Source organism: Canis lupus, chromosome 17 (assembly GCF_003254725.2).
Source record: "Canis lupus dingo isolate Sandy chromosome 17, ASM325472v2, whole genome shotgun sequence".
Taxonomy (NCBI): Eukaryota; Metazoa; Chordata; class Mammalia; order Carnivora; family Canidae; genus Canis; species Canis lupus.
Genome location: NC_064259.1, coordinates 49,385,375 through 49,398,388, shown reverse-complemented (window position 1 = coordinate 49,398,388; position 13,014 = coordinate 49,385,375). Strand labels below are relative to the sequence as shown.

At 44.0% G+C, this 13,014-nt stretch overlaps 1 protein-coding gene across 1 annotated transcript in view; it reads left to right on the top strand.

Annotated features, from left to right (window-relative positions):
• The window catches only part of ALMS1 (ALMS1 centrosome and basal body associated protein), a 215,606-nt gene extending 213,422 nt beyond the window's left edge, over nt 1-2,184 (top strand). The window contains exons 24-25 of the mRNA XM_035700716.2: nt 665-764; nt 1,820-2,184. Of these exons, the coding sequence (XP_035556609.1) occupies nt 665-764; nt 1,820-1,864 (145 nt within the window). The 3' untranslated portion in view covers nt 1,865-2,184. The remainder of the gene's footprint in view (nt 1-664; nt 765-1,819) is intronic.
• The last annotated feature ends 10,830 nt before the right edge of the window (nt 2,185-13,014 follow it).

The window sequence follows — 13,014 nt, the reverse complement described above, 5'->3', positions numbered from 1 at the left end:
GTTTAATCATGTTCCTCCCTACTTAAAATCAGTGGCACCCAGCCTTTGATAGGACAGAGGCCAGGGTTTTCACATGGCTGCAAGACCCTACACAGCCCACCTCACCTTCACCTCTTCTGCTTCCCACCTGCTTCCCTGCACACCTCTCTGAGGCCTTGACTCTTTCTAATACTCCCTTCTCCTCTCATCCCCTCTCTGCTCCTCTCTTTAAGACCCACCTTTCATTTCTTGGAAATCTATGTAGCATTTTGTACCTAGGGCCATGATTGTGCTTTTCTTATTATTTTCTGTGTGTTTAAAAATATACTAATTAACACATCTGTATTCTTATATTGAAACTGTACATTTTTGCATATAGAGTGAGAAGCTGTTATCTCCACTCCTTTATTCCACACCTTTCTCAGAAGTAACCACTATAAGCTGGATTTCTTGATGTTTTTGTTCATCTGTCTGCCCTCCCAGATCATGAGCACCCCGGGCCAGTGTTCTTTGTTTCCAACAGTGTAACAGGAAACAGGCCAACCCCAGGGTTCTGGGGCCTGTCTCTGAGGGCCCAATGCCCTGAGAGCAGCATACCTCAGGGAGATGGGGGAGAAGAGATCATGTCCCTCTGTGGTTAGGTAATCTCACTGCTTTTTGTTTTCCTTTTGGCACCGTTCCTAAGAATTTATGAGCAGCTTCCAGAAGTGCAGAGAAAGAGAGAAGAGGAAAAGAGGAGATTGGAATATAAGTCATACCGGCTGCGAGCTCAGCTATTCAAGAAGGTCAGTCAGTCCTGGAGCAGGATCCATCAGCTTTATCAGGGGAAAGAGAAATTGAGAGAAACACATATGACCTGTTGAATTAACCATTACATATCTGGGGAGTAAACTTAAGCTTGTGATGCGTTGTACCACTGCTAAAATTTGGAAGGCACCTGTCTAAATCTAAAAATCTTAAAAGGTAAATCTAAAAAAGGCACCTTCCAGGTATATATTTGGAATGAAACCAAATTCCATACTTAGGAGTTATGGTAGAAAGTCCTAATCTATCAGAATTGTTGGGTTTTCATTCTCTACCCCCAAATGATAGTTTATACCCCTTATTGGTTAGTCAGATAACCTCTAGAGGTTGTAAAATAAACTGGAAAATGTCTAAGTATAGTATAAAGTTGGCAGCTTGGGGAGTCAGAGCCTCAAAGCCGCCACCATTTCCTGCCCATGGGCCCAGTGGAATCAGTAATGCTGCAAGTCCCAGACCCTCGGAGGCCAGGAGACTTGCTATCAAAATATTCCTTGAAAAGCCAGGCAGGCTGCCTTGCCTGAAGGCCCATATCCTTCACTGTTTTCATTTCCTTCCCAACCCCTTCACTTCACCGCCAGAGGACTCTGAAAGTCAGAATCCAAAAGACGAGTTTATACCAGACCGATGTGGGATTGGAGAACTGCTTCTGGAACACACCCGGAGCTGGGCTGGGCCGGGCCGGGCCCTTCGAGGAAGGGGTCCCCCGGCACCACATGGCCTGTCCAGTGTGCCAGCGTCACAGGCCAGGCCTTTTATTGTGCTTGTATGTTTGAACTGATGGATGGATGAGTCTATCCGGATATTAAATCTGTACAGAAGGACTGTACAGAAATAATACATACTGACTATATAGATCACCTTTCCTAAACACCTCAAGAAGAATTTTTTGCATGATTACCATAGTTGCTATAGCTGGGGAAGATAAGATTTGGGTAGAACCCCACTGGTCTCAGCTACATATCTGGGGTGAGAAGCGGCTGTCCGCTTCTGATGGCAAAAGTATCTAATTTTTTCCTGTCTTTCTTTTCTTCCACAGAAAGTGACCAATCAACTCTTGGGGAGAAAAGTTCCCTGGAACTGATAAAAGATTATTTTCCTCAGAATCTTGGAATTATATTTTATCAACCTGAAGAAGCACAATCCTTACTTTTATGAGTCTGGTTTAATAAAACTTAACTCGTTGTCCATGTGTAATTTAGAAGTAGTAACCTGAAGAGTCTGAGACCGATTGGTGATTAAGATTATTAATGGTTTGGTAGCAGTACTTTCTCCACAGTGGCCCTGCCCACAGGAATGTTTGTCACAATGATATCATTTCTGAACTCTGGCCACAAATAAGTCCCTTTTTGTATGTGTTTTTACAGTTTTAGAAAATAAATAACTTTTGATTGATTCATAGTACAGCAAGCAGCGAAGGATCATTTCTTTACCATCTAGAAATATGCAGAGAGCTATGCAATGTCTCTCCTGAGGTGTATGGGGAATCTCAACCTAAAAGCATCAGTCAAGGGATATGGGCTATGGGAATGAAATGTAGCGTTTCTTTACAAACACGGCAGGACGTGATGATAGCTGTCATGGGCTTTGTTGGAGATGGTGTCTGGGTAGAGTAGCTGTTGGGCATGTGCAGATGCTCTCAGCGGACCAGGCACCTTGAGTCAAGAGCCTCCTCTTAGCTTCATTCCAGCTTCCCAGAGGCCTCTACCCTCTAGTGAATTTCCTTCCAGCCTTTTCAAGATTGAAGCCTCAGAGCATTTATCATCAGACATGGAACCAACATTTATAACTTGGATAACCACTTTGGGAAACCATGAGTTAATAAACGTAATAATGTACATAAAGCATTTAATTAATTCTGTAACCTGGAATGACAGCTAAAGCCCAGAGTTTAGAGAGGGAAGGTGCTAATTGGCCTCATTCTAAAAGAATGAGAGAAGCCCCAGCAGGGCAGTAAGGGACCAACTGCCTCCCCAGAAGGCTTCCGCAGAGGCAAAGTTAAAGAGCAGACCCTGCCACCAAGCACAGCTCAGGTGGTGCCACCAAAGCTCCCTTCCTACCAGAAGGAAGCAATGAAGAAGGCTCAGAGAAAAGAACCTTCAGTGTGTGAAGTTTGATGTAGGAAAAATGTTAGGGTTTCAAGCCGACAGCCAAGAAAGAATTCTTGAATTGCTTCTTCCTAGATCCAGTTCACACCTAACCTAAGAATCCACTTGCCCTGCTTTTTCCTGGAGGTTAGGCTCCAGCCTCCCAGCCACTTTTCTTCTCTGAGGGCACCTTTTGTTACTACCCTCCTCCAGCAAACCTGGAGGCTTCCAGTGACCATCAGTACATGCAGTGTGGGTGACGGAGTGTATGAAGAAGGCAGAGTGTTTTGTCTGTAAATCACAATGCATTTCATGTCCCAAATGATTGTTCTGGCCCATTAGAGCCTTGGGCCAAGCTGATTTGTTACCCTGGTCTTCATCTTTACCTGTTGGGGAGCATGGGATGTTTTAACCTACTGTGTTAGTTTTATTTTTACTGGCAGTGACCCCTCACTTATAGCACTTTCCCAATTTCTCACTAAAGACTTCTGAATCCTGGTGGGGAGGTGGTACAGAGTGGATCTGAATAGGATCAAAAGTTAAAAACCAACATTATTGGCCTCTAGGGGGCATTCTTGGCATCCCGACAAGTCCCCCATTGGCAGCTCCCCTTGATGAAGTCCCTGATGTAAGAAAACTTAACTACCACCGCCAAGGCTGGGTCATCTTCCAAATATGGCTGGGCTACAGGTTAAGGGTATTAACAGTCACAAGGTACATATGTGTGGCTTTTCATTTTGGTCCATAGCCCTAGCCCTATCTGCTCTGCCTACATCTTTCAAAGAGCTGTAGCTGGCCAGAAAATACTCAGTAACCCAAGCCAACCCCCTCCTTGGTGGGATAAATTACCCTTCTCTCCCTCCCTGTGTGTGTGGTGTGTTTCTCACTCTGTCCCTGGACTTGCTTCCTTTGATGCTTTGATGCTGGCACCTTTATTCTGGGTAGTCTTACTATTGCCATGCATGGGGCTTGGGGTCCCACATGTCTCCAAAGGGGGCATGGCCAGATTCACATATTCCTAGGATCCCTGGCCCATTCTCATCTCAGTGTTCACCCAGCCTCACCTGTTACTCCCCACACAAGATAGCTTAACAGTAGAATCTAAGAACCTCAACTGGCCATGAGGCAGATGGGGCTGGACCAAGAATGCCCACTTAGCTTCATGTAAAAGACAGGCACCAGTAAAATCCCTAAGATTTTATTTTTTTAAAGTAATCTCTAAAGATGCCTGGGTGGCTCAGTGGTTGAGCATCTGCCTTCGGCTCAGAGCGTGATCCCAGGGTCCTGGTATCGAGTTCCACATTGGGCTCCCTATAGGGAGCCTGCTTACGTCTCCCTCTCTCTGTGTGTCTCTCGTGAATAAATAAAATCTTTAGAAATAATAATAAAGTAACCTCTACACCAAACATGGGGCTCAAACTCATGACCCCAAGATCAAGAGTTGCATGCTCTGCTGATTCAGCCAGCCAGGCACCCCTCCCTGATCCCTTTGTTTTGCCAGGCCTAACACAGTGTGAAGCATGTGTTTGACTCAATAAGAGTTTGTTAGATGGCACACAGAGGGTCCCCAGTCCAGATTGGAGGCTAGAGGCTCTAGGAAAGACTTCAGGGAGATCTAATTGATAGGTTGCCTGAAGCATATTAATATCATGGTTCTCTATTTAAACTAATCTGAGAGAATTTGGAACTGAGTAAAGTGTCAACTATATAGAAATCTAAACAAGATAATTCCAAGGGAAAGAAAACAAACCAAATTTCTACATAAATAAGTAGGGCAGCCCGGGTGGCTCAGCGGTTTAGCGCCACCTTCAGCCCAAGGCCTGATCCTGGAGACCCAGGATCGAGTCCCACATCGGGCTCCCTGTATGGAGCCTGCTTCTCCCTCTGCCTGTGTCTCTGCCTCTCTCTCAATCCGTGTCTCTCGTGAATAAATAAATAAAATCTTTAAAAAAAAGTAATCATAGTTTTACTATGTAATTTAGCTTACAACAAATACAGTATATTAATGTTCCCTGACTAGCGGTCTAACCTCACTGGGAAGCAGGGAAGTGGGAAGAGTGTATATGCATGGTGTAGACATGGCCTCAACTCCCAGTAACTAATCCACAGACAAGTTTAAAACTGAGCAATAGAAAAGAAGCCACACAAGTCCATTAAAGACATGGAAGTGAGTGAGACCCAAAATCATAAAAACCCTAGAAGAGAGCACAGGCAATAATTTCTTTGACATCAGCCATAGCAACATTTTTCTAGATATATCTCCTGAGGGAAAGGAAACAAAAGCAAACTTTTGGGACTATATCAAAATTAAAAGCTGCACAATGAATCAAGCAACAAAACAAAAAGATCGGAGAAGAGATTAGTAAATGACTTCCCATAAGGGGCTAGTATCCAAAATATATAAAGAACTTATACAATTCAATTCTAAAACCAAAAATAATCCAATTAAAAATGGTTGGGGACACCCAGGTGGCTCAGTGGTTGAGCATCTGCCTTCTGCTCAGGGCGTGATCCTGGAATCCCAGGATCGAGTCCCACATTGGGCTCCCTGCATGGGGCCTGCTTCTCCCTCTGCCTGTGTCTCTGCCTCTCTCTGTGTCTCTCATGAATAAATAAAATCTTTAAAAAAAAAAAAAAGAAACAAGTGTTGGCAAGAATGTGGAGAAAAAGGAACCCTTGGGCACTGTTGGGAATGGAAACTGGTGCAGCCACTCTACAAAACAATATGGATGTTCCTCAAAAAATTAAAAGTAGAATTACCATATGATCCAGTAATTACACTACTAGGTATGTGCCCAAAGAATATGAAAACACTAATTTGAAAAGATATATGCACCCCTATGTTTATTGCAGCATTATGTACAGTAGCCAAGATACGGAAGCAGCCCAAGTGTCCATTGATGAATCAATGGATAAAGGAGAGGTGGTATACACACACAGTGGAATATTAGCCATAAAAAAAGAATGAAATTCTGTCATTTGCAACAACATGGATAGATCTAAAGGATATAATGCTAAGCAGAATAAGAGAAAGAAATACCATATGATTTCACTCATACGTGGAATTTAAGAAACAAAACAAGGAAACAAAAAAAGAGACAAACCAAGAACCAGTCTCCTAACTAGAGAACAAACAGACCGTTACCAGAAGGGAGGTAGGTAGGGGAATGAGGGAAATAGGTGATGGGGATTAAGAAGGGCACTTGGGATGAGCACCAGGTGATGTATGCAAGTGTTGAATCACTATATTGTACACCTGAAACTAATATAACACTGTATGTTAATTATCCTGGAATTAATTTTTTTTTAATTGTGAAGACATGGAAGTGAGTATGCACAGGGAAGTATAAGGTTGCTCTTACACATCACAAATCCATAGAACTCCGTCTGACTCTTTAAAATAGATTGGTACATATGTGATTTTGAGAGAAAAAAACTAAAGACTTAAATGTGAAGGGCAGAGGGATCCCTGAGTGGCTCAGCGGTTTAGTGCCTGCCTTTGGCCCAAGGCATGATCCTGGAGTCCTGGGATCAAGTCCCACATCGGGCTCCCTGCATGGAGCCTGCTTCTCCCTCTGCCTGTGTCTCTGCCTCTCTCTCTCTGTGTCTCTCAGGAATAAATAAATAAATATTTAAATAAATAAATGTGAAGAGCAAAACAAAAAAGTTAGAATATAGGAAAGTATCTCTAAGAACTTAAGGAAAAATGTCTTAAGGAACAAAGTGCAAACCATAAAGAAAAAGATTGATAAATTCAATTAATGAAATATAAAAATTCTGTTTATTAGAAGACACCATAGGGGCACCTGGGTGGCTCAGTCAAGCATCTACCTCTTGATTTCAGCTCAGGTTATCATCTCAGGCTTTTTAGCTTGAGCCCTATGTCAGGCTCTACTCTGGGCTGGAGTCTGCTTAAGATTTTCCCTCTCCTTCTGCCCGTCCTCACCCCATAAATAAATAAACAAACAAATACACCATTAAGACAGTGAAAATAAAAAAAAATAAAAAAAAAAAGACAGTGAAAATACAAGGCACAGAAGTGTAGCACATGTAACCAACAAAGGATTTGTATCCAAAATATATCAAGAGCTCCTATGAGTCATTTAAAAAAAAAAAAAGACAATCTATAGAAAGATGGACTAAATAAAAGCATGAGCAAGGCAGTTTGACAAAAGAACACACTGGCCTGTGCAAATACAATAAATTGCTTAATTTTATTATGAATTGGAAATGTACATTATTAGCAGAATGCTCCATGCCAGCCTCATGTGTGTGCCTGCATGTCCCAAATCTGGTCCTCAGAAAATAATTGCGTATCCTCTGTCCCAGCAAACTCTGGGAGTGCAGGCCAACCCCAGGGTCTTAGCCAGGCTAGGCCCCACACTCACCTTCTGGATTTCTTGGCGGTGAGTCAGTCCCTGAAGCCCTCTACCTACAGGGAATGCACGTCAACCTATCCAAGTGGTGAAGGCCTGCCTAGATCCGTGAAGCATCTGCACCTACATTGTAATCCCTTTCTGAAATGGCCCTTGCCCTATAGTAAAACAAATTATCATAGATCAACTCAGTCTGGTGTGTTTTTCTGTAGAGCCTGGAAGAAAAGGCAGAGAGGAAAGAACCTGGTCCATATCTCCTCCTTCTGGACTTCTGAAGACAAAGATGGCAGCCTGTGGACCCAACTCGAGTTTAGAATTCTGGATAGTGGGGAGCACCTTGCTGGCTCAGTTGGTAGAGCATCTGATTCTTGAACTCAGGACTGTGATTTTGAGCCCCACACTGGGTATAGAGATTACTAAACAAATACGAAAACTTAGAATTCTAGGCAGCTTCCACAGTAGGGCTGCCAGATTTAGCAAATTAAACTACAGGACTTCCAGTGAAATTTAATTCTGAATGAAAAAAAAATGATTTAGTATAAGTGCTGTATTTGAAACATACTAAAAAATTACCCACTGTTTATGTGAAATTCAAATTTACTGCAGTGTGTGGTCCTATTTTTTATCTGGCAAATGGAGTCTACAGGGACTAGGGTCACGGTAAGCTGATGCCGGGAAAATGGGAAAGGGGAGGGATGAAACCAAGAAAGTCCCCACTTAATATCAGAGGAGAGCAACCTAAGGGTGCTGAATGCCGTGGAGGAATTTTTTTGATTCCTCATCTCAAGTCATCCAGAGAGACTTTGGAAAGCCAGCTTTGAAGAGGGTAAATCTACTGAAGGGCACCAAGGAGATAACTTGAAAGAAGTGGAGGGCAGACAGCCTTCCCATCTGGGGTGACCCCATCAGTACAACAAAGCAAAATCTGCTAGTATAAATACAATTTTTAATTAAGGATGCAATGAAAATAGATAAAAATCCAAAAAGATAAAAGTTTAAAAACAGTGATTGAGAGTGAGAGAAAAAAAAAGAATTAGACACAGAAGGATAACTATCATATGGTCCATTTACATGAGGTACCTAGAATGGGCAAATCAGAGCAGAAAGTAGCATAGAGGTTACCAGGGGCTGGAGGAGGAGGAACAGAGAGCTGGTGTTTGGTGGGTCCAGAAACTGTCTGGAATAGTGAGAGTGGATGGTGGCAATGCTTACATGACAAAGCAAATGTACCTAATGCTACTGATCGTACAATTTAAAATGTTTAAAGTGTTAAAATTCTATGTTAGATATACTTTTCACAATAAAAAAAAAATGGAATATCCTGAAAGGAATTACAATTTACAAGAAATAAAAATCACAAACATCAAGATATTTGTAAAAGGTATAGCTTGGAATTGAAAAGCCCAAATTAAAATATTTAAAATGTCAACAGAAGGGGTAATTGGGTGGCTCAGTCAGTTAATCATCTTCCTTGGGCTCGGGCCATGATCCCAGGGTCCCGGGATCAAGCTTCGCATTGGGCTTCCTGCTCAGCAGGGAGTCTGCTTCTCCCTATCCCTCTGGTGCTCTCTCACTCTCAAATAAATCTTTTTTTTTTTTAATGTCAACAGAAAAAAAATTTTATAGGCATGATTTATTTAAGAAGAAATAAAATAGTTTTTTAAATATGCAATGAAGCCAGGAGTTTATAAATTAAGGTAGCATATGTATAACAAACTTTTTAGAAGGGGAAAATAAAAATGGTCAGGAAGCCTAAGAGCAGATAAATTAAGCTAAGACAATTCAATAAACAAACTACATACTATCAACAGTGAGGACAAAATACATTTTAAATCATTTGAAAGGAAAACAAGGTAACAGTCAGAATAAAGGAATGCTGTGTAGGGGAGCAGCCGGAGAGAAGGGGTGGCCTGGGTGACCTCCCAGGTAGGAATCTGTGTGGCAGCCCGCAGCTTTCTCCTGTCCACCTTCCTCCCATCTGCCCCTCACCAGGCAGGTGTGTGCTGCAGGTCAGCTTCCTATGACCACTCTGGAGTCCCTCATATCCAACTGGGTCCCCTGTTTGAAGATCCCCAGGTTACCCAACAGCTTCAGGGATCCAGGCTATTCATGCCTTCAGTGGTTGAGGGAAAGGGACCCTCCCCATGTTGCTACCCAACACCCCCACCTCTTCTCCTTCCCATCTCAGAATGCACCATGGAGAGAGCTCAGCTCACACCCACCATCCTGCCTAACCTGGCTCCCTCGAGCCCCCAAGCTTCTGGTAAGATCAGGGCTCTGGCCCAGCCCCCCAACAGGGTGCTCCACCCTCCTGTTCCCTAGACCCACACACCGTGAGTAGGCACTTCCCCACCTCACTGGGCATCTGTTTCAAGTAGCTGGTGCCCCTCTGGTTCATGCCCCAGTGAATTAAAATGCCCCCAGAAGGGAGATGTTGGCTGGAGGGAGGAACTTTAGCTTCTGCTCCCCACCATGGGCCGGCCTTCTGGCCATAGCTCTCGGTGACTAGGCCCGCAGGGCAGTGCTCCTGTTTAATTTCTACTAATGCTCAAGGTGGTTGCCATCCTGTCCATTCGGCTGCTAGCTTTAAAACTCCGGTGTGCCGCCAGTCACAGGTCCATATTTTCTGTGTAGCTGTTCCTAAAATAAACTACATAGAATAAGACTCAGATTTAGCAAAATCGACACAAAGACCTCCCTGGTCTACAGAGCTGAGCATTTTCACACTGATCTTGCTCAGAAGGCAACCACCTGGTTTATAATGCAAGCAAAATGTATTCGTGAACCTCCCTGATAATGTCTCCCAATTAAAAATTCACTATGTCCCCACTGTAGCTTAAATGTTTTTTTTTTTTTCCTGAATGTTCTTTTTTTAAGATTTTATCTATTTATTCATGAGAGATACAGAGAGAGAGGCAGAGACACAGGCAGAGGGAGAGGCAGGCTCCCCACTGTGGGACTCGATCTCAGGACCCCAGGATCACGACCTGAGCCAAAGGCAGACGCTCAATCACTGAGTCACCCAGGCTTCCCCTCCTGAATGTTTTTTTTTAAGACTTTATTTCTTTATTCATGAGACACACACAGAGAGAGAGAGAGAGAGAGAGAGAGAGAGACAGGCAGAGGGAGAAGCAGGCTCCATGCAGGGAGCCCGATGTGGGACTCGATCCCAGGTCTCCAGGATCATGCCTTGGGCTGAAGGCAGTGCTAAACCACTGAGCCACCCGGGCTGCCCCCTGAATGGTTTTAAAAACAAATCAACTCTGGTCAAAAAGTGGTAACAACCCGAATGTCCATCAACACGTGAATGAATGAGCAAAATGTGGTGTGTGTGTATATAAAGTATATAATACACCATATTACTCAGTCTTTAAAAGGTAATTAAATTCTGATAGATGCTACGTTATGGATGAACCTTAAAAACATGATGATAAGTGAAATAAGCCACACACAAGAGGGCAAATAGAGTATGACCACTTGATCAGGATACCTAGAGTAAGCAAATTCAGAGACAGAAAGTGGACTAGTGTGTGCCAGGGACTGGGAGGAGGGGTGGAGGGAGAATTATTGCCTAATGGGTACAGAGTTTCTCTTTGGGGTAATTAGAAAGTTCTGGAAGTAGTTAGTGATGATAGTTGCACAATATTTTGAATGTAGTTAATGCTACTGAACTCTACATTTTAAAATCGTCTACCATAAATGGTAGATTTTATGTAATGTATACTTTGTCACGATATTAAAACTATAAGGAGGAAGGGGGGGCAGGCAGGGGAAGAGAGGGGGAACACAGGCCACCAGATCTTCCTGCAGGTACCCCGATGCAGGCACACGCATGTGTGCCAGGCAGGAGAGCCATGTGCTGGCAGGCAAAACCAAGAACAAATTTACCCTAGTTTGACCAGTACGCTGTTACATAAAAGGAAACTCTGACGTTCTTAAAATTTTACCAAGTTCAGAATAAAAACCTCATCTTTCAAATTGAACAAATTACTTATTAGCTGAAGAAAAGTAAAGGGAAGCTTGGAGTCAGCGTTCTAGGGTTTTTTACGGCTAGGGCCAAATCACTGACCTCTAAAATTATCTTGGACCACACTCTGTCTTTTCTACCTTTTGGAAAACTATCAATCCCCTACACTTGCCCAAAGGCTTGTCACAAGTCCTAGATCTGCACTTTGCCTTTCCCTGCACACCACTGCCTCACCTCTGTCCTCACTTTCTCCTCCGGTCCCACCCCCTTCTCTCTCACACACACAGCCAGCCATCTGCCTCTGCCAGAGTCCCAGGCCTGTAGGCACTGACTGGGACTTTTAAATTCCTCAGGAAAACATCAACCATCAGCTCTTGTTCCACAGCAGAAGGGTACGTGGTGTCCTCAAGGCTTCTCTGCCAGATGGCTTGGGGCTGCAGGGCGCCCCTTGCCCATCCTTTGCTCCATTGGGGCAGACTCATGGCCAGCTGTGACTCCCATAACAATCTCTCATCATCTCTGCTGTCTCCAACCTTTTGTATCCTCCTTTGGGTTTTAGAGCCATCTAAGCTCTTCCTTTTTTATTATATTCACAATGTTGTGCAGCCACCACCTATGTGGAGACTTGGAACATTTCCATGGCCCCCAAAGAAAACTTGCAGCCATCACTCCCCGTTTCCCTTTCCCCTAACCCTAGGTGACCCTCTAAACTGTCTTGAGCACCTCCTTTGGAATTTCTACATTTGAGTCTCAGATCTTATTTCTTAGCTATCATACCTGGTCCTGAAGTTCCAATTTAACTTCCCATTATCCTTAACCCCCTATCTTGACCTAAATACCCTCCTTCCAACATATCCACCTGTATGTCTTTGGGTCCCTTACCTGAACCCTGCAGAAAAGCACTGCTTAAAACTCTGCTGATTGAGGGACGTCTGGGTGGCTCAGCGGTTGAGTGTCAGCCTTTGGCTCAGGTTGTGATCCTGGGGTCCTGGGATTGAGTCCCATGTCGGGCTCCCTCATGGAGCCTGCTTCTCCCTCTGCCTGTGTCTCTGCCTCTCTGTGCATCTCTCATAAATAAATAAATAAATAAAATCTTTAAAAGATAACAACAACGACAACTCCACTGACTGAGCGTGGATCCAGCCTGGGGAAGATGAGCAAACAAGTAATATCCAAGACAGGCCTGGCCTCTGTCTCTGGCTGCTAGAGCACCCTCTGTGGATCAGACAATGGGGGACAGTGCAGTCCCCTGACTTACTCTGCCCGAGGTGGAGCCAGAGTCTCCTGGGAGGCTGGCCGCAACATGGCATTTAAAAGAAAACTGTCTAGGACTAACACTAACATGCTAATACCAATCTCGTGTGCCTAATAAGCTTTGTGTTCACGATTACTTCTAACAGGCTTCCAGGAATTGTGCTTCTGCTGATCTGGGGACCACACTTTGAGTAGCAGGGATGAATAGCAATAACTGCCCGAGTAAGAGTAGGATGAACTGCTTCCCCCTGCTCAGAAGTTATCTTTCCAACCCAATTACCCTGGCCACTCAGCTGAAAATTGGAGGAACACATTTTAACAAAGCACTTTTCAAACAAAGAGGAAGGGTGGGAGGGGGCAGAAGAAGAGTGTTTCCAGGCAGAGGGAAGCATGTATGGAGGCCTGAAACAGAAAGATAGCTTTGGTTTATTGAAAGAATTAGAAGAAGGGTGCCTGGGTGGCTCAGCGGTTGAGCATCTGCCTTTGGCTCAGGTCGTGACCCCGGGGTCCTGGGATCGAGTCCCACATCGGGCTCCCTGCAGGGAGCCTG